We start from the raw sequence: 22,797 nt of genomic DNA, 5'->3' as shown, positions 1-22,797 counted from the left end.
AAGCACTGTTCTAAGCGCTGGCATAGATACCAAGCTTATCAGGTTGTCCCGCGTGGGGCTCACAGTCCTAATCCCCGTTTTACAGATGAGGGAACTGAGGCACAGAGATGTGAGGTGGCTTGCCCAAAGTCACACAGCTGACAAGTGGCGGAGGTAGGATTAGAACCCATGACCTCTGACTCCCAAGCCTGGGCTGTTTCCACTTCTAAGCCCTGGGGTAGATACAAGGTGATCAGGTTGTCCCACGTGGGGCCCACAGTCTTCATCCCCATTTTACAGATGAGGGAACTGAGGCCCAGAGAAGCGAAGTGACTTGCCCGAGGTCACACGGCAGACAATAAATACGACTGACTGATTGACTGACTACCCTAGTGCTTAGGACAGCGTTTGACACATCAGAAGTGCCTAAGGAATACCATGAAAATGAATAAATACAATTGATCAGTTGATTAAGAATAATCATCATCATAATAATGATTGTGGCATCTGGATTAATGGTAATAATAGCAGTAATAATTTTGGTATTTGTGGATCGATTGGGAACAGACATAATAGTAATTGTATTCGTGGATTGATTTGCGATAATAATAATCACATTAATAATGATAGTTGTGGTATTTTTAGATTGATGATGGAGAAAATAATAATGATAATAGTGGTCCTGTGGATTGATTGATGAATATAATAATAGTAGTAATGATAAGTGTGGTGCCTGTGGATTGATTGATGAAGATAATAGTAATAATAATTGTGGTATCTGTGGATTGATTGAAGGCAATAATAATAATCATAATTGTGTTATTTGTGGATCTATTGATGACGAAGATCAAAATAATGATAATGATAATCATGGTATTTGTGGATTGATTGATGAAGACAGTAATAGTAATTGTGGTATCTGGGTATTGACTGAAGATAACAGTAATTGTGTGCGTGGCTTGAATGATGATGAAGATAATAATGATAGTTGTGGTATCTGTGGCTTGAATGATGAAGATTATAATAGTAACTGGTATCTATGGCTTGATTGATGATGAAGAAAATAATGCTAATTGTGGTATCTGTGGCTTGAATGATGAAGATAGTAGTAATCGTGGTATCTGTAGCTTGAGTGATGATGAAGATAATAATAATTGTATCTGTGGCTTGAATGATGATGAAGATAATAATAATTGTATCTGTGGCTTGACTGATGGTGAAGGTAATAATTGTGGTGTCTGTGGATTGATTGAAGGTAATAACAGTAATGGTGGTTTCTGTGGCTTGACTGATGATGAAGATAATTGTAATTGTGGTATGCGTGGCGTGAATGATGATGAAGATAATAATAATTCTGGTATCTGTGGATTGTTTGAAGATAAGACTAATTGTGGTATGCGTGGCTTGAATGATGATGACAATAATAATTGTATCTGTGGCTTGAATGATGATGAAGATAATAACAGTAATTGTGGTATGTGTGGCTTGAATTATGATGAAGATAATAATAATTCTAATATCTGTGGATTGATTGAAGATAATAAGACTAATTGTGGTATGCGTGGCTTGAATGATAATGAAGGTAATAATTGTGGTATCTGTGGCTTGAATGATGATGAAGATAATAGTAATGGTGGTATCCGTGGCTTGATTGATGATGAAGATAATAATAGAAATTGTGGTATGTGTGGCTTGAATTATCATGAAGGTAATAATAATTCTGCTATCTGTGGATTGATGGAAGATATTAAGACTAATTGTGCTATGTGTGGCTTGACTGATGAAGATAATAATTGTATCTGTGACTTTGATGATGAAGATAATAATAGTAATTGTGGTATCTGTGGCTTGAATGATGATGGAGATAACAGTAATTATGGTATGTGTGGCTTGAATGATGATGAAGATAATAATTCTGGTATCTGGATTGAAGATAATAAGACTAATTGTGGTATGTGTGGCCTGAATGTTGATGAAGATAATAATTGTGGTATCTGTCGCTTGAATGATGATGAAAATAATAATAGTAATTGTGGGATCTGTTGCTTGAATAAGGATGAAAATAATAGCAATTGTGGCATCTGTGGCTTGATTGCTGAGAAGGAAATAGTAATTGTGGTATGCGTGGCTTGAATGACGATGAAAATAATAATAATGGTGGTATGCATGGCTTGAATGATGGTGAAAATAATAATAATTGTAATATCTGGCTTGAATGATGATGAAGGTAATAATAGCAATTGTGGTATCTGTGGCTCGGTTGCTGATGAAGGAAATAATAGTCATTGTGGTATGCGTGGCTTGAATGATGATGAAAATAATAATAATAATTGTGGTATCTGCGGCTTGAATGATGATGAAGATAATAGCAATTGTGGTATCTGTGGCTCGGTTGCTGATGAAGGAAATAATAGTAATTGTATCTGTGGCTTGGTTGTTGATGAAGGAAATAATAGTAATTGTGGTACGCGTGGCTTGAATGATGATGAAAATAATAATAATAATTTGTGGTATCTGCGGCTTGGCGCTTGGCTTCCCTTCCCCACAGCACCTGTATATATGTATATATGTTTGTACATATTTATTACTCTATTTATTTATTTTACTTGTGCATATCTATTCTATTTATTTTATTTTGTTAGTATGTTTGGTTTTGTCTCCCCCTTTTAGACTGTGAGCCCACTGTTGGGTAGGGACTGTCTCTATATGTTGCCAATTTGTACTTCCCAAGTGCTTAGTACAGTGCTCTGCACACAGTAAGCGCTCAACAAATACGATTGATGATGATGATGATGATGAATGATAATGAAAATAATAATAATTGTGGTATCTGCGGCTTGAATGATGATGAAGATAATAGCAATTGTGGTATCTGTGGCTCGGTTGCTGACGAAGGCAATAATAGGCACGGTGGTACGCGTGGCTTGAATGATGATGAAGATGATAATAATAATCGTGGTATCCGTGGCCGGACTGATGAAGATAATCCTAGTTGTAGTATTTGCATTTGCAAGAAGCAGCGTGGCTCAATGGAAAGAGCACAGGCTTTGGAGTCAGAGGTCATGGGTTCGAATGCCGACTCCACCACATGTCTGCTGTGTGATCTTGGGCAAGTCACTTAACTTCTCTGGGCCTCAGTTACCTCATCTGTCAAATGGGGATTAAGACTGCGAGCCCCACGTGGGACAACCTGATCACCCTGTGTCCTCCCCAGCGCTTAGAACACTGCTTCGCACACAGTAAGCGCTTAACAAATGCCAATTATTATTATTATTTGCGGTTTGCTGGACGGAGATAATAATAGGAACTGGGGCGTCCGTGGCTCGGCGGAGGCCCGGGAAGATGCCGCCGCCGCCGCCGCCGCCGCCTTGTGTGCTCAGAACAGTGCTTTGCACATAGTAAGCGCTTAATAAATGCCGTTATTGTTATCGTGTGTTGCAGGCGCGGGGCAGGATGGAGAGCCAGCCGGCGGGGCGCAGCAAGGTGCCCGCCTTCCTGTCGGACCTGGGCAAGGCCACCCGGCGGGGCATCCGCAAGTGCCCGCGCTGCGGGACCTACAACGGGACGCGGGGCCTGAGCTGCAAGAACCAGGCCTGCGCCGCCGTGTTCCGCTTCGGCGCCCGCCGGCAGCCCGGCCCCCTGGCCGTCCAGGTGGTCACGGGCTCCGACCCCCGGCTCTTCTCCGTGCGGCAGCGCCAGCGCGGGCCGGACCGCCGGGGCTTCGTCGAGCTGGCCGAGGCCGGCCGCTGCCACGTGCCCGGCTGCCGGAAGCCGGACGGGCCCTGCCACCACCTGAAGCTGGCCCGCGACTGCCGGGCCCGGGCCGCCCCGCTGACCCTGAAGAGCTCCGTGCTGAGCGCCATGCCCGTGCCCCCGGAGGTCAAGCAGACCCTCTGGAGGCTGGCCAGCCAGCCGCCCGGGCCCCTGGTGCAGAGGGTCACCAAGACCACGCTGGTGGTCAAGTGCCAATCCGCCCAGAGGCCCGGCCTGGGCTACGTCCACACCTCCTTCGCCCGCAAGGCCGGGGCCAAGGGCGCGGCGGCGGCCCAGAGGCGCTTCCTCTGCTCCTGTCAGGGGGTCGGGCCCGGCCGGGCACTGGCTGCCAAGGAGGACGGAGAGGACGAGGACCAGGAGGAGGAGGAGGAGGAGCAGCAGCCCGCCGCCCCCAGGTGCATCCACTTCTTCGCCTGCCTCTGCGCCTTCGCCAGCGACGACGCGTTGGCCCAGGAGTTCTCCGACCTCCTCCGATGCCACTCGGCCGGTACGTGCCCGGGGCACGCTGCTGGGGAGGAGGGGGGCGAAGAGCTGGGCCCGGGCGGTCAGGAGCATTTACGGAGCGGTGCCGCGGACCGGGCGTCCGGGAGAGGACGATAGGGCAGTGCAACTCTCTATGTTGCCGACTTGTAATAATAATAATAATCATCATCATAATGGCTAGGACGGTGCAACTCTCTATGTCACCGACTTGTAATAATAATTATAATGGCATTTATTAAACGCTTACTACGTTCCAAGCACTGTTCTAAGTGCTGGGGAGGTTACAAGGTGATCAGGTGCTAAGCGCTTAGTACAGTGCTAAGCGCTTAGTACAGTGCTCTGCACACAGTAAGCGCTCAATACGATTGATTGATTGATCAGGTTGTCCCACAGGGGCTCACGGTCTTCATCCCCATTTTACAGATGAGGCCCAGAGCGGTGAAGTGACCTGCCCAAAGTCACACAGCTGGCAATTGGCGGAGCTGGGATTTGAACCCATGGCCTCTGACTCCAAAGCCCGGGCTCTTTCCACTGAGCCGTGCTGCAAGCGCTTAGTCCAGTGCTCTGCACACAGTAAGCGCTCAATAAATACGATTGAATGAATGCAACTGACACATCCCCTGCCCACGATGAGCTGACGGTCTAGAGGGGGAGACGGATGCTTATAGAAATAAATAAATTAGGGCAGTCACAGGTTCATTCATTCATTCAGTCAGTCGTATTCATTCATTCATTCATTCAATCGTATTTATTGAGCGCTTACGGTGTGCAGAGCACTGTACTAAGCACTTGGGAAGTACAAGTTGGCAACACATAGAGACGGTCCCTACCCAACAGTGGGCTCACAGTCTAGAAGGGGGAGACAGAGAACAAAACAAAACATATTAACAAAATAAAATAAATAGACTATATACAAGTAAAATAAATAAATAAATAAATAGAGTAATAATTACATGCAAACATATATACATATATTTATTGAGTGCTTACTGTGTGCAGAACGCTGGACTGAGCGCTTGGAAAGTACAATTCGGCAACAGATAATAATAATTTTGGTATTTGTTAAGCACTTCCTATGTGCAAAGCACTGTTCTAAGTGCTGGGGAGGTTACAAGGTGATCAGGTTGTCCCACAGGGGCTCACAGTCTTCATCCCCATTTTACAGATGAGGCCCAGAGCAGTGAAGTGACTTGCCCAAAGTCACACAGCTGGCAATTGGCGGAGCTGGGATTTGAACCCATGGCCTCTGACTCCAAAGCCCGGGCTCTTTCCACTGAGCCGTGCTGCAAGCGCTTAGTCCAGTGCTCTGCACACAGTAAGCGCTCAATAAATACGATTGAATGAATGCAACCGACACATCCCCTGCCGACGACGAGCTGACGGTCTAGAGGGGGAGATGGATGTTTATAGAAATAAATAAATTAGGGAAGTTGCAGGTTCATTCATTCATTCAGTCAGTCGTATTCATTCATTCAATCGTATTTATTGAGCGCTTACTGTGTGCAGAGCACTGTACTAAGCACTTGGAAAGTATAAGTTGGCAACACATAGAGACGGTCCCTACCCAACAGTGGGCTCACAGTCTAGAAGGGGGAGACAGAGAACAAAACAAAACATATTAACAAAATAAAATAAATAGACTATGTATAAGTAAAATAAATAAATAAATAGAGTAATAATTACATGCAAACATATATGCATATATTTATTGAGTGCTTACTGTGTGCAGAGCACTGGACTGAGCGCTTGGAAAGTACAATTCGGCAACAGATAATAATAATTTTGGTATTTGTTAAGCGCTTACTATGTGCAAAGCACTGTTCTAAGCGCTGGGGAGGTTATAAGGTGATCAGGTTGTCCCACCGGGGGCTCACAGTCTTCACCCCCATTTTACGGATGAGGCACAGAGCAGTGAAGTGACCTGCCCAAAGTCACACAGCTGGCAATTGGCGGAGCTGGGACTTGAACCCATGACCTCTGACTCCAAAGCCCGGGCTCTTTCCCCTGAGCCATGCTACAAGCGCTTAGTCCAGTGCTCTGCACACAGTAAGCGCTCAATAAATACGATTGAATGAATGAGTGAATGAGTGCAACAGACACATCCCCTACCCACAACGAGCTGACGGTCTAGATGGGGAGATGGACGTTTACAGACACAAATAAATTAGGGAAGTTGCAGGTTCATTCATTCAGTCAGTCAGTCGTATTTATTGAGCGCTTACTGTGTGCAGAACGCTTGGAAAGTACAGTTCGGCAACAGATAATAATAATTTTGGTAGTATAATATACTAATATTATATAATATAGCGCTTATAATGATGGCATTTATTAAGCGCTTGCTATGTGCAAAGCACTGTTCTAAGCACTGGGGAGGTTACAAGGTAATGAGGTTGTCCCACAGGGGGCTCACAGTCTTCACCCCCATTTTACAGATGAGGGAACTGAGGACCAGAGAAGTTCAGTGACTTGCCCAAAGTCACACTGCTGACAAGTGGCGGAGCCGGGATTCGAACCCACGACCGGTGACTCCCAAGCCCGGGCTCCTTCCACTGAGCCACGCTGCTTCTCCAATCCCTAGAGATGATTCCTACCCAACGACGGGCTCACAGTCTAGAAGGGGGGAGACCGACGGCGAAACAAAACAAGAAGACGGGCGTCGATAGCATCAAAAGAAATACATCATCATCATCAATCGTATTTATTGAGCGCTTACTGCGTGCAGAGCACTGTACTAAGTGCTTGGGAAGTACAAGTTGGCAACATATATACATAAGAGTTATAGCAATATACACATCATTAATAAAATAAATAGAATAATAAATGTGTACATATATACACAAGTGCTGTGGGGCGGGGAGGGGGGTAGAGCAGAGGGAGGGAGTCGGGGTGATGGGGAGGGGAGAGGGAGCAGAGGATAAGGGGGGCTCAGTCTGGGAAGGCCTCCATCAATCAATCAATCAATCAATCAATCGTATTTATTGAGCGCTTACTGTGTGCAGAGTATTAAGCGCTTGGGAAGTCCAAGTTGGCAACATCTAGAGACAGTCCCTACCCAGCAGTGAGCTCACAGTCTAAAAGAAATCAATCAATCCTAATCGATCCATCCTATTTATATTGAACCTCAATTCCCTCATCTGGAAAATGGAGATTAAGACTGTGAGCCCCATGGGGGACAGGGATAAAGTCCAGCCCGATTAACTTGTAGAGCAGCAGCGCGGCTCAGTGGAAAGAGCCCAGGCTTTGGAGGCAGAGGTCGTGGGTTCAAATCCCGGCTCCGCCAATTGTCAGCTGGGTGGCTTTGGGCAAGTCACTTCACTTCTCTGGGCCTCAGTGACCTCATCTGTCAAAGGGGGATTAAGACTGTGAGCCCCCCGTGGGACAACCTGATCACCTTGTAACCTCCCCAGCGCTTAGAACAGTGTTTTGCACATAGTAAGCGCTTAATAAATGCCATCATTATTCTTATTATTACCCCAGCGCTTAGTACAAGGCCTGGCACGTAGCAAGCGCTTAACAATCACCATCATCATCATCACTGTGGTATTTGTTTAGTGCTTACTATGTGCCAGGCACTGTACTAAGCACTGGGGTAGATCCAAGCTAATCAGGTTGGACCCAATCCCTGTCCCCAGTGGGGCTCACAGTCTTCATCCCCGCTTTCCGCGTTGGGGGGAACCGAGGTGCAGAGAAATGAGGTGACTCGCCCAAAGTCACACAGCAGACAAGTGGCGGAGCCGGAATTCGAACCCAGGTCTCTCTGCCTCCCGGGCTTTATCCACAAGGCCATAAAAGTCAAGGAGCGTCAGGAGTAGCACCACCGGTAGACGGAATACCAGGAGCCCGCTGTTGGGTAGGGACCGTCTCTATATGTTGCCGACTTGTAGTAATAACGATGGCATTTATTAAGCGCTTACTATGTGCAAAGCACTGTTCTAAGCGCTGGGGAGGATACAAGGTGATCAGGTTGTCCCTCAGGAGGCTCACAGTCTTAATCCCCGTTTTACAGGTGAGGTAACTGGGGCTCAGAGAAGTGAAGTGACTTGCCCAAAGTCACCCAGCTGACAATTGGCGGAGCCGGGATTTGAACCCATGACCCCTGACTCCAAAGCCTGTGCTCTTTCCGCTGAAGCCACGCTGCTTCTCAAGCGCTTGAGAGCTCACCTCCTCCAGGAGGTCTTCCCAGACTGAGCCCCCTTTTTCCTCTCCTCCTCCCCATCCCCCCGCCCTACCTCCTTCCCCTCCCCACAGCACCTGTATAGATGTTTGAACAGATTGATTACTCTATTTATTTTATTTGTACATATTTACTATTCTATTTATTTTGTTAACGATGTGCAGCTAGCTTTACTTCTGTTTATTCTGATGACTTGACACCTGTCCACGTGTTCTGTTTTGTTGTCTGTCTCCCCCTTCTAGACTGTGAGCCCACTGTTGGGTAGGGACCGTCTCTATCTGTTGCCAACTTGTACTTCCCAAGCGCTTAGTACAGTGCTCCGCACACAGTAAGCGCTCAATAAATACCATTGAATGAACGAATGAATGTGAGCCCGTTGTTGGATGGGGACTGTCTCTATATGTTGCTGACTTGTACTTCTCAAGCGCTTAGTATAGTGCTCCGCACACAGTAAGCACTCAATAAATATGATTGAATGAATGAATGAATGTGAGCCCGTTGTTGGATGGGGACCGTCTCTATATGTTGCCGACTTGTACTTCCCAAGCGCTTAGTACAGTGCTCTGCATACAGTAAGCACTCAGTAAATACGATTGAATGAATGAATGAATGTGAGCCCGTTGTTGAGTGGGGACCGTCTCTATATGTTGCCGACTTGTACTTCCCAAGCGCTTAGTACAGTGCTCTGCACACCATAAGCGCTTAATAACTACGATTGAATGAATGAATGAATGTGAGCCCGTTGTTGAGTGGGGACCGTCTCTATATGTTACCAACTTGTACTTCCCAAGCGCTTAGTACAGTGTTCTGCACACAGGAAGCGCTCAATAAATATGATTGAATGAATGAATGCTCTGCACACAGTAAGCACTCAATAAATACGATTGAATCAATGAGTGAATACAGTGCCCACGGCTTAGTACAGTGCTGCAGTGATTAGTACAGTGGTTGGCGCGTGATAGGCGCTTAACAAGTACCGCAAGTCTTAGTAGTGGCCGAAAGACAGGGGTCGGCATTAATCAATCAATCAATCAATCGTATTTATTGAGTGCTTACTGTGTGCAGAGCACTGTACTAAGTGCTTGGGAAGTCCAAGATGGCAACATCTAGAGACGGTCCCTACCCAACAGCGGGCTCACAGTCTAGAAGGGGGGGACAGACAACAAAACAAAACATATTAACAGAATAAAATCAATAGAATAGATATGGACAAGTAAAATAAATAAATAGTGCACTAGTAGTTATAGGAGGATTAGCAACGCTAGTAGCATGACTATAGTTATATTTTAATCAGTCAATCAATCAATCAATCGTATTTATGTGAGAAGCAGCGTGGCTCAGTGGAAAGAGCCCGGGCTTGGGAGTCAGAGGTCATGGGTTCAAATCCTGGCTCCGCCACTTGTCAGCTGTGTGACTTTGGGCAAGCCACTTCACTTCTCTGTCCAAGAAGACAGAGAAATCTCTGTACATAGGCACATACCTGTACATATGTATATATGTATATGTATATGTGTATATATGTTTGTACATATTTATTACTCTATTTATTTATGTATTTATCTTGTACATATCTATTCTATTTATTTTATTTTGTTAGTAGGTTTGGTTTTGTTCTCTGTCTCCCCCTTCTAGACTGTGAGCCCGCTGTTGGGTAGGGACTGTCTCTATGTGTTGCCGACTTGTACTTCCCAAGCGCCTAGTATAGTGCCCTGCACACAGTAAGCGCTCAATAAATACGATTGATTGATTGATTCTCTGTGCCTCAGTTCCCTCATCTGTAAAATGGGGGCGAAGACTGTGAGCCCCACGTGGGACAACTTAATCACCTTGTGTCCTCCCCAGCGCTTAGAACAGTGCTTTGCACATAGTAAGCGCTGAACAAATGCCATCATTACAGCGCTTAGAACAGTGCTCTGCGCATAGTAAGCACTTAATAAATGCCATCATTATTATTATTATTATTACTGTGTGCGAAAATCAATGCGATCGATTGATTCTAATAATAATTATGGGATCTGTTAAGCGTTTACTGGGTGCCAGCCACTGTTTTAAGCGCTGGGACGGATACCAGATAAGCGTGTTGGACGGAGTCCCTGTCCCCCATGGGGCGCACAGTCTCCAGCCCCATTTCGGGGATTAAGAGAAGGAGCGTGACTCAGTTGCAAGAGGTCGTGGGATCTAATCCCGGCCCCGCCACTTGTCATCATCATCATCATCAATCGTATTTATTGAGCGCTTACTATGTGCAGAGCACTGTACTAAGCGCTTGGGAAGTCCAAATTGGCAACATATAGAGACAGTCCCTACCCAGCAGTGGGCTCACAGTCTAAAAGGGGGAGACAGAGAACAAAACCAAACATACTAACAAATTAAAATAAATAGACTAGATATGTACAAGTAAAATAAATAAATAAATAAATAGAGTAATAAATCTGTACAAACATATATCCATATATACAGGTGTTGTGGGGAAGGGAAGGAGGTAAGATGGGGGGGGATGGGGAGGGGACGAGGGGGAGAGGGCGAGTCACTTCATTCATTCAATGGTATTTATTGAGCACTTACTGTGTGCAGAGCACTGGACTAAGCGCTTGGGAAGTCCAAGTTGGCAACATATCGAGACGGTCCCTACCCAACAGCGGGCTCACTTCACTGGGCCTCAGTTACTTCATCTGGAAAATGGGATGAAGACCGGACACTGGACTAAGCGCTTGGGAAGTCCAAGTTGGCAACATATCGAGACGGTCCCTACCCAACAGCGGGCTCACTTCACTTCTCTGGGCCTCAGTTACCTCATCTGGAAAATGGGATGGAGACCGGACACTGGACTAAGCGCTTGGTAAGTCCAAGTTGGCAACATATCGAGACGGTCCCAACCCAACAACGGGCTCACTTCACTTCTCTGGGCCTCAGTTACCTCATCTGGAAAATGGGATGAAGACCGGACACTGGACTAAGCGCTTGGGAAGTCCAAGTTGGCAACATATAGAGACGGTCCCTACCCAACAGTGGGCTCACTTCACTTCTCTGGGCCTCAGTTCCCTCATCTGGAAAATGGGATGAAGACCGGACACTGGACTAAGCGCTTGGGAAGTCCAAGTTGGCAACATATAGAGACGGTCCCTACCCAACAGTGGGCTCACTTCACTTCTCTGGGCCTCAGTTCCCTCATCTGGAAAATGGGATGAAGACCGGACACTGGACTAAGCGCTTGGGAAGTCCAAGTTGGCAACATATAGAGACGGTCCCTACCCAACAGTGGGCTCACTTCACTTCTCTGGGCCTCAGTTCCCTCATCTGGAAAATGGGATGAAGACCGGACACTGGACTAAGCGCTTGGGAAGTCCAAGTTGGCAACATATAGAGACGGTCCCTACCCAACAGTGGGCTCACTTCACTTCTCTGGGCCTCAGTTCCCTCATCTGGAAAATGGGATGAAGACCGTACACTGGACTAAGCGCTTGGGAAGTCCAAGTTGGCAACATATCGAGACGGTCCCTACCCAACAGTGGGCTCACTTCATTTCTCTGGGCCTCAGTTAGCTCATCTGGAAAATGGGATGAAGACCGGGAGCCCCACGTGGGACAACCTTGTATCCTCCCGTATATATGTATATATGTTTGTACGTATTTATTACTCTATTTATTTTACTTGTACATATTTATTCTATTTATTTTTTTTGGTTTATATGTTTTGTTTTGTTGTGCGTCTCCCCCTTCTAGACCGCGAGCCCGCCGTTGGGTAGGGGCCGTCTCTAGATGTTGCCAACTTGGACTTCCCAAGCGCTTAGCACAGTGCTCTGCACACAGTAAGCGCTCAATAAATACGATTGAATGAATGAATGAATGCTTTGCACATAGTAAGCGCTTAAGGAATGCCATCATTATTATTATTATTCTCTGGGCCTAAGTTACCTCATCTGTAAAAACGGGGATTAAGACTGTGAGCCCCACGTGGGACAACCTGATTACTGTGTATCTCCCCCCAGCGCTTAGAACAGTACTTCGCACATAGTAAGCGCTTATCAAATACCGTAAATGATAGTTAGTACTATTATTTTGGCTTAGCGGCAAGAACCCGGGCTTGGGAGTCGGAGGTTCTGGGTTCTTATCCTGACTCCGCCACCTGTCAGCCGTCTGACTTTGGGCGAGTCACTGCACTTTCCTGGGCCTCAGTTCCCTCTTCTGTCAAATGGAGCTGAAGACCGTGAGCCCCACGCGGGACAACCCGATGACCTCCTATCTTCCCCCCACAGCGCTTAGATCAGAGCTCGGCACGTAGCGCTGCACAAATACCATCGTCGTCATTTTCCGGATGAGGCAACTGAGGCTCGGAGAAGCAAAATGGCTCGCCCAAGGTCACACAGCAGACATGCGGCGAAGCAGCGTGGCTCAGTGGAAAGAGCCCGGGCTTTGGAGTCAGAGGTCATGGGTTTGAATCCCGGCCCCGCCAATTGTCAGCTGGGTGACTTTGGGCAAGTCACTTCACTTCTCTGGGCCTCAGTTTCCTCATCTGTAAAATGGGGATTAAGACTGTGAGCCCCCCGTGGGACAACTTTATCACCTTGTAACCTCCCCAGTGCTTAGAACAGTGCTTTGCACATAGTAAGCACTTAATAAATGCCATTATTATTATTATTATTATGTGGCGGAGACGGGATGAGAACCCAACGCTTAGAACAGTGCTTGGCACATAGGAAGCGCTTGACAAATGCTATTGTTGTTGTGATTATTGTTCATTCATTCATTCCATTTTATTTATTGAGCACTTACTGTGTGCAGAGCACTGTACTAAGTGCTTGGGAAGTACAAGTTGGCAACATTTAAAGAAGCTAAATGGGTTCAAATCCCGGCTCCACCACTTGTCAGCTGTGTGACTTGGGGCAAGTCACTTCACTTCTCTGGGCCTCAGTTCCCTCATCTGTAAAATGGGGATTAAGACTGTGAGCCCCCCATGGGACAACCTGATCACCTTGTAACCTCCCCAGCGCTTAGAACAGTGCTTTGCACATAGTAAGCGCTTAATAAATGCCATCATTATTATTATTATTATCTAGAGACGGTCCCTACCCAACAGTGGGCTCACAGTCTAGAAGGGGGAGACAGACAACAAAACAAAACCTATTAATAAAATAAAATAAGTAGAATAAATATGTACAATTATTATGACCTAATGACTGTTGGGCCCACGCCCTGTCCACCAGACCATTCTGCTGTAGTAGAACTAGAAGCTAGTAATTTTAATAATACTAGTAATACTAATACCAGTATTAGTACCAGCACGAGAAGCAGCGTGGCTCAGTGGGAAGAGCCCGGGCTTGGGAGTCGGAGGTCATGGGTTCAAATCCCGGCTCCGCCAATTGTCAGCTGGGTGACTTTGAGCAAGTCACTTCACTTCTCTGGGCCTCAATTCCCTCATCTGTAAAATGGGGATTAAGATTGTAAGCCCCACGTGGGACAACCTGATCACTTTGTAATAATAATAATAATAATGGCATTTATTAAGTGCTTACTATGTGCAAAGCACTGTTTTAAGCGCTGGAATCCTGCCCAGCGCTTTGTACCCTCCCCTTTGTATCCTCCCCAGTGCTTAGAACAGTGCTTTGCACATAGTAAGCGCTTTACAAATGCCATTATTATTATTAGTAGTAGTAGTAGCATTGGTAGTTGTAGAAATGCACTTACTCTTGTTCCAAACCCTGTAATAAGCACTGGGGTAGATACAAGATCATCATCCCTTCTTTCAGTTGTATTTCTCGAGCGCTTACTGCGTGCAAAGCGCTGTACTAAACGCTTGGGAGAGGGTGCTACAACAACAAACAGACACATTCCCGCCCACCGCCAGTGCACGGTCAAGAGGGGGAGAGAGCCATCAACTGAAATAAAGGAATAAAATGAATTGGTAAATAAATAAATAAATAAATTACAGAGAAATAGAGAAGTAACAGATATACTAGAGCCATCAACTGAAATAAAGGAATGGATGAATTGGTAAATAAATAAATAAATTACAGAGAAATAGATAAATAACAGATGTAATAGAGCCATCAACTGAAATAAAGGAATAAATGAATTGGTAAATAAATAAATAAATTACAGAGAAATAGAAAAATAACAGATATAATAGAGCCATCAACTGAAATACAGGAATAAATGAATTGGTAAATAAATAAATGAATTACAGAGAAATAGAGAAGTAACAGATATACTAGAGCCATCAACTGAAATAAAGGAATGGATGAATTGGTAAATAAATAAATAAATTACAGAGAAATAGATAAATAACAGATGTAATAGAGCCATCAACTGAAATAAAGGAATAAATGAATTGGTAAATAAATAAATAAATTACAGAGAAATAGATAAATAACATAATAGAGCCATCAACTGAAGTAAAGGAATAAATGAATTGGCAAATAAATAAATAAATTACAGAGAAATAGATAAATAACAGATATAATAGAGCCATCAAGCCATCAACTGAAATAAAGGAATAAATGAATTGGTAAATAAATAAATTACAGAGAAATAGATAAATAACAGATATAATAAATGCAGAAATAAATCACAGAATCATCAGGTCCCCCATGGGGCTCGCTGTCTACCTTGGTGGGAGCGATGGTATTGAATCCCCGTTTGGCAGATGGGAGAACTGAGGCCCAGAGAAGGTAAGCGGCTTGCCCAAGGTCTCACAGCAGGCAAGCGGTGGAGCTGGGATTAGAACCCAGGTCCTCTGACTCCCAGATTGAGACCTTTCCACTAAGCCATGTTGCTTCCCTGTAGTAGTAATAATAATAGTAGTAGTAATGATAATGATAATAATTATGGTATTTGTTAAGCGCTTACTCTATGCCAAGCACTGTCTTAAGCACTGGAGTAGATCGCTCAATAAATACGATTGAATGAATGAATTAATTAATTAATACAAGGTGATCCACCTTGTAACCTCCCGATTGAATGAATGAATGAATGAATACAAGGTGATCACCTTGTAACCTCCCTGGCGCTTAGAACAGTTCTTTGCACATAGTAAGCGCTTAATAAATGCCATTATTATTACTATTATTATTATTATTGTTATTATCAGGTTGTCCCACTGGGGGCTCACAGTTTTAATCCCCGTTTTCCAGATGAGGCAACTGAGGCCCAGAGAAGTGCAGTGACTTGCCCAAAGTCACACAGCTGACAAGGGGCAGAGCCGGGATTAGAACCCATGACCTCTGTCTCCCGAGCCCGGGCTCTCTCCACTAAGCCACGCTGCTTCTCTACTAAGCCCTGGTCATGGTCAGGTCATGGGTTCTAATCCTGGCTCTGCCACTTCATTCATTCATTCATTCATATTTGTTGATCACTTACTGTGTACAGAGCACTGTACTAAGCGCTTGGGAAGTCCAAGTTGGCAACATTTAGAGAAGGTCCCTACCCAACAACGGGCTCACAGTCAAGAAGAGGGAGACAGACAACGAAACAGAACATGTGGACAGTTGTCAAGTCATCAGAATAAATAGAATTAAAGCTAGGTGCACATCATTGACAAAATAAATAGAATAGTAAATATGGACAAGTAAAATAAATAGAGTAATAAATCTGTAGAAACATCTATACAGGTGCTGTGGGGAGGGGAAGGAGGTAGGGCTGGGGGGGGATGGGGAGGGGGAGAGGAAGGAGGGGGCTCAGTGTGGGAAGGCCACACTGTATATACATGTATACGTACATATGTATGTATATATGTTTGTAAGTATTTATTACTCTATTTTACTTGTACATATCTATTCTATTTATTTTATTTTGTTAATATGTTTTATTTTGTTCTCTGTCTCCCCCTTCTAGACTGTGAGCCCGCTGTTGGGTAGGGACCGTCTCTAGATGTTGCCAACTTGGACTTCCCAAGCGCTTAGTACAATGCTGTGCATACAGTAAGCGCTCAATAAATACGATTGATGATTGATTGATTGGAGGAGGTGAGCTCTTATTCGCACCTACTCAGCCTTCCTGTCCTGCCATCGCCCCCCGGCCCACGTCCTCCCCCGGGCCCGGAATGCCCCCAATCCCTCTGCCCATCCGCCAAGCTCGCTCTCTTCCTCCCTTCAAGGCCCTACTGAGAGCTCACCTCCTCCAGGAGGCCTTCCCACACTCAGCCCCTTCCTTCCTCTCCCCCTCATCCCCCTCTCCATCCCCCCCATCTTACCTCCTTCCCTTCCCCACAGCACCTGTATATATGTTTGTACATATTTATTACTCTATTTATTTATTTTACTTGTACCTATCTATTCTATTTATTTTATTTGGTTAGTATGTTTGGTTTTGTTCTCTGTCTCCCCCTTCTAGACTGTGAGCCCACTGTTGGGTAGGGACTGTCTCTACATGTTGCCAGCTTGTACTTCCCAAGCGCTTAGTACAGTGCTCTGCACACAGTAAGCGCTCAATAAATACGACTGATTGATTGATCTGGGGCAAGTCGCTTCACTTCTCTGGGCCTCAGTTCCCTCATCTGGAAAGTGGGGATGGAGACTGTGAGCCCAGTGTGGGGCAGGGACTGTGTCCAACTTGATTCGCTCGTGTCCATCCCAGCGGTTAGTACAGTGCCTGGCACTGAGTAAACACTTAACAAATACCGTCATTGTTATACATCATTATTAAGCACTGGGGTAGAAACAAGATAGTCGGGTTGGACCCAATCCCTGTCCCACGTGGGGCTCCCAGTCTTCATCCCCATTTTTGCAGATGAGGGAACTGAGGCCCAGAGAAGTGACGTGACTTGGCCAAGGTCACCCAGCAGACAAGTGCCGGGATTAGAACCCATGACCTTCTGACTGCCAGGCCTGGGCTGTACCCATTAGAGCAGCAATCAATCAATCAATCAATCGTATTTATTGAGCGCTTACTGTGTGCAGAGAACTGTACTAAGCACTTAGTAGCAGTGTGGCTCATTGGAAAGAGCCTGGGCTTTGGAGTCGGAGGTCACCGGTTCAAATCCTGGCTCCGCCAATTGTCAGCTGTGTGGCTTTGGGCAAGTCGCTTCACTTCTCTGGGCCTCAGTGACCTCATCTGGAAAATGGGGATTAAGACTGTGAGCCCCCCTTGGGACAACCTCATCACCTTGTAACCTCCCCAGTGCTTAGAACAGTGCTTTGCACATAGTTAAGCGCTTAATAAATGCCATTATTATTATTATTTTTATTATCCATGCTGCTTTCAGAGCTTGCGTCTTCCACGGCTGGAGGGCCAAAAGCTCGCCACGGGCAGGGAACGGGTCTGTTCTATTGGACTCTCCCAAGCGCTTAGTACACCGCTCGGCACACAGAAAAGCGCTCAATAAATCCCATCGACTGATTGATTGAACGAATCTTTTAGACTGTGAGCCCACTGTTGGGTAGGGACTGTCTCTATATGTTGCCAACTTGTACTTCCCAAGCACTTAGTACAGTGCTCTGCACACGGTAAGCGCTCAATAAATACGATTGATTGATTGATCTGCCATTGGCGAGGCTTCCAAGCAGAAGACCAAGCAGGTTCCCTTTCCTTGAGCCCTTCGGGTTCTCCTCGGCTATTTCACCCCTCTACTTGTTTTGTCTTGTTGTCTGTCTCCCCCTCTTCTAATAATAATAATAATGATGGCATTTATTAAGCACTTACTATGTGCAAAGCACTGTTCTAAGCGCCGGGGAGGTTACAAGGTGATCAGGTTGTCCCACATGGGGCTCACAGCCTTAATCCCCGTTTTACAGATGAGATAACTGAGGCACAGAAAAGTGAAGTGACTTGCCCAAAGTCACACAGCTGACAAGTGGCGGAGCCGGGATTTGAACCCATACTACTACTACTAATAATAATGGTGGTATTTGTTAAAGCGCTTACTATGTGCCAAGCACTGTTCTAAGCACGGGGGGGATACAAGGTGATCAAGGTTGTCCCACATGGGGTTCACAGTCTTAGTCCCCATTTTCCAGATGAGGGAACTGAGGCCCAGAGAATTTAAGCGACTCGCCCAAAGTCACCCAGCTGACAAGTGGCGGAGCCGGGATTCGAACCCATGACCTCCGACTCCAAAGCCCCTGCTCTTTCCACTGAGCCACGCTGCTGTGGGTCCACTGTTGGGGGTGGGCCGTCGATTTGTCCTTCCCAAGTGCTTCGTCCAGTGCTCATTTATTTATTTTATTTGTACATATTTATTCCATTTCTTTCATTTTGTTAATATATTTTGTTTTGTTCTCTGTCTCCCCCTTCTAGACTATGAGCCCACTGTTGGGTAGGGACCGTCTCTAGATGTTGCCAACTTGTACTTCCCAGGCGCTTAGTCCATCATCATCATCATCATCATCAATCGTATTTATTGAGCGCTTACTATGTGCAGAGCACGGTACTAAGCGCTTGGGAAGTACAAATTGGCAACATATAGAGACAGTCCCTACCCAACAGTGGGCTCACAGTCTAAAAGATTCGTTCAATCAATCAGTCGATGGGATTTATTGAGCGCTTTTCTGTGTGCAGAGTGTTGTACTAAGCGCTTGGGAGAGTCCAATAGAACAGACCCGTTCCCTGCCCGCAGCGAGCTTTCGGCCCTTCAGCAGTGGAAGACGCAAGCTCTGAAAACAGCATGGATAATAAAAATAATAATAATAATAATTATTATTATATATGTATATATGTATATATGTTTGTACATATTTTTTTACTCTATTTATTTAATTTATTTGTACATATCTATTCTATTTATTTTATTTTGTTAGTATGTTTGGTTTTGTTCTCTGTCTCCCCCTTTTAGACTGTGAGCCCACTGTTGGGTAGGGACTGTCTCTAGATGTTGCCAATTTGTACTTCCCAAGCACTTAGTACAGTGCTCTGCACATAGTAAGTGCTCAATAAATATGATTGATGATGATGATGATGATATAGAGACAGTCCCGACCCAACAGTGGGCTCACAGTCTAAAAGGGGGAGACAGAGAACAAAACCAAACATACTAACAAAATAGAATAAATAGAATAGATACGTACAAATAAAATAAATAGAGTAATAAATATATAGTCCAGTGCTCTGCACACAGTAAGTGCTCAATAAATATGATTGAATGAATGAATGAATGCTCAGCACACAGTAAGCGCTCAGTAAATGCGATTGCATGAAGGAAGGAAGGAATTTCCGGGCGTTAGAAGGCAGCCGCCCCGAGCCATTGGGATTAATTCAGGATTAATCTGTTTTCCAGGGCTTAAAGGCGTCCTTGTGCCCCAAGTCGGGGACCCCCCGGAATCAACCACGCAGGCTGGCGAGCCTCCTGCCTCCAAGCCGAAGAAGAGGAAAAAGGATGAAGCTTCTGGTAAGAAACCTGGGCTCGGAGCTTTTAGCCACTGGTTTCCAGTCTTATTCTCCTATTTCTCCGCTTTCTAGTCTGCTCTAATGTCTCCCCGCTAGACTGGAAGCTTCTTCTATAATCATCATCATCAATCGTATTTATTGAGCACTTACTGTGTGCAGAGCACTGGACTAAGCGCTTGGGAAGTACAAATTGGCAACATCTAGAGACAGTCCCTACCCAACAGCGGACTCACAGTCTAAAAGGGGGAGACAGAGAACAAAACCAAACCTACTAACAAAATAAAATAAATAGAATAGATATGTACAAGTAAAATAAAGAAATAAAATATAATAATAACAATAATAATGATGGTATTTGTTAAGCGCTTACTATGTGCAAAGCACTGTCCTAAGCGCTGGGGTAGATATAAAGTCATCAGGTTGTCCCACGTGAGGCTCACGGTCTTCATCCCCATTTTACAGGCGAGGGAACCGAGGCCCGGAGAAGTAAAGTGATTTGCCGCGTGGCTCAGTGGAAGGAGCCCGGGCTTTGGAGTCAGAGGTCATGGGTTCAAATCCCGGCTCCGCCAACTGTCAGCTGTGTGACTCTGGGCAAGTCACTTCACTTCTCTGGACCTCAGTGACCTCATCTGGAAAATGGGGATTAAAAATGTGAGCCCCCAGGGGGGCAACCTGATCACCTTGTGTCCTCCCCAGTGCTTAGAACAGTGCTTTGCACATAGTAAGCGCTTAACAAATACGATTATTATTATTATTATTATTATTATTATTATTATTATTATTATTATTTGCCCAAAGTCACACAGCTGACCAGTGGCGGAGCCGGGATGAGAAGCCACGACCTCTGACTCCCAAGGCCGTGCTCTTTCCACTGAGCCACGCTGCTTCTCGATCGTATTTATTGAGCGCTGACGGCGTGCGGAGCACTGGACTGAGCACTCGGGAGAGTGCAATAAAGCAGAGTTGATAGGAACATTCCCTGCCTACAACGAGCTTACGTCTAGAGCGAGGGAAACGGACATTAATAGAAATAAGTAAATTACGGGTATGGACGCACTGATGATGATAGTATTTGTTAAGCGCTTACCAAGAGCCCGTGCAGCGTGGCTCAGTGGAAAGAGCCCGGGCTTGGGAGTCAGAGGTCATGGGTTCTAATCCCGCCTCCGCCACTTGTCAGCTGTGTGATTTTGCACAAGACACTTCTCTGTGCCTCAGTTAGCTCATCTGTAAAATGGGGATGAAGACTGTGAGCCCCCCGGGGGGACAACCTGATCACTTTGTAATCACCCCAGCGCTTAGAACAGTCAATAGAGAGGCAGCGTGGCTCAGTGGAAAGAGCCCGGGCTTTGGAGTCAGAGGCCAGGGGTTCAAATTCCGGCTCCGCCGATTGTCAGCTGGGTGACTTTGGGCAAGTCATTTCACTTCTCTGTGCCTCAGTTACCTCATCTGGAAAATGGGGATTAAGACTGTGAGCCCCCGTGGGACAACTGGATCACCTTGTTAACCTCCCCAGCGCTTAGAACAGTGCTTTGCACATAGTAAGCACTTAATAAATGCCATCATTATTATTAACAGTGCTTGGCACATAATAATAATGATGGCACTTGTTAAGCGCTTACTATGTTCAGCGCTTAGTACAGTATTGCCAATTTGTACTTCCCAAGCGCTTAGTACAGTGCTCTGCACATAGTAAGCGCTCAATAAATACGATTGATGATGATGATGATGATGAGTGCTTAGTACAGTGCTAAGCGCTTAATATAGTGCTCTGCACATAGTAAGCGCTCAATAAATGTGATTGAATATTATGTGCCAAGCACTGTTCTAAGCACTGGGGGAGATACAGGGTAACCAGGTTGTCCCACGTGGGGCTCACGGTCTTCATCCCCGTTTCACAGATGAGGTCACTGAGGCACAGAGAAGTTAAGTGACTTGCCCAAAGTCATATAGCTGACAAGTGGCGGAGTCGGGATTAGAACCCATGACACAATGCCACAATAAAACAGACATATTCCCTGCCCACAACGAGCGGACAGTCTAGAGGGAGAGACAGACGTTAAAATGAATAAAGAAATGAGAGATAGGGACGTAAGCGGGCGTGAGGCCGAGGAATGGGTCAATAAAGGGAGCAAATCAGGGTGACGCAGAAGGGAGTGGGAGAAGAGGAAACGAAGGTTTAGTCAGGGAAGGCCTCTGGGAGGAGACGGGCCTTCAGTATGGCTTTGAAGGAGGGGGAGAGTCATCGTCTGTCGGTTGTGAGGAGGGAGGGCGATCCAGGCCCGAGACGGGACGTGGGCGAGCGGTCGGCGGCGAGATAGAGGAGATGGAGGGACCGTCTCTATATGTTGCCAACTTGTACTTCCCAAGCGCTTAGTCCAGGGCTCAGCACACAGTAAGCGCTCAATAAATACGATTGCATGAATGAATGAATGAATGGAGGCCCAGGGAGAAGGTTGGCGTTAGAGGAGCCGAGCGTGCGGGCTGGGTTGGAGCAGGAGAGCAGCCAGGTGAGGTAAGAGACTCCTTTTAGACTGTGAGCCCACTGTTGGATAGGGACTGTCTCTATATGTTGCCAACTTGTACTTCCCAAGTGCTTAGTCCAGTGCTCTGCACACAGTAAGCGCTCAATAAATACGATTGATGATGTAAGAGGGGGCGAGGGGACGGATGGCTCTAAAGCGGGCCGGGAGGGATTTCGGTTGGACGCGGAGATGGACGGGCAACCCCTGGAGTTGCCCGAGGAGCGGGGAAACGGCTCCTCTAATGCCAACCTTCTCACTGTGCCGCCATCTCGCCGCCGACCTCTCGCCCACGTCCTGAAACGCCCTCCCGCCCCGTATCCGCCGGACGATGACCTTCCCCTCCTCCCGGGGTCGTAAATCATCATCATCATCAATCGTATTTATTGAGCGCTTACTGTGTGCAGAGCACTGTACTAAGCACTTGGGAAGTACAAATGGGCAACATCTAGAGATGGTCCCTACCCAACAGTGGGCTCACAGTCTAAAAGGGGGAGACAGAGAACAAAACCAAACATACTAACAAAATAAAATAAATAGAATAGATATGTAC

General features: G+C 45.9%; 1 protein-coding gene across 2 annotated transcripts in view; it reads left to right on the top strand.

Annotated features, from left to right (window-relative positions):
- C5H2orf42 (chromosome 5 C2orf42 homolog) overlaps positions 1–22,797 on the top strand; it is a 57,954-nt gene that overhangs the window by 5,511 nt on the left and 29,646 nt on the right. For both annotated transcript variants that reach the window (XM_038747164.1, XM_038747163.1), the window contains exons 3-4: positions 3,421–4,240; positions 19,616–19,726. In XM_038747164.1, coding sequence (XP_038603092.1) covers positions 3,433–4,240; positions 19,616–19,726 — 919 coding nt within the window. In that variant the 5' untranslated portion in view covers positions 3,421–3,432. The remainder of the gene's footprint in view (positions 1–3,420; positions 4,241–19,615; positions 19,727–22,797) is intronic.

The sequence above is a fragment of the Tachyglossus aculeatus genome, chromosome 5 (assembly GCF_015852505.1).
Source record: "Tachyglossus aculeatus isolate mTacAcu1 chromosome 5, mTacAcu1.pri, whole genome shotgun sequence".
Taxonomy (NCBI): Eukaryota; Metazoa; Chordata; class Mammalia; order Monotremata; family Tachyglossidae; genus Tachyglossus; species Tachyglossus aculeatus.
The sequence above is the reverse complement of the archived record's forward strand: the minus strand, read 5'-3'. Positions and strand labels throughout refer to the sequence as shown.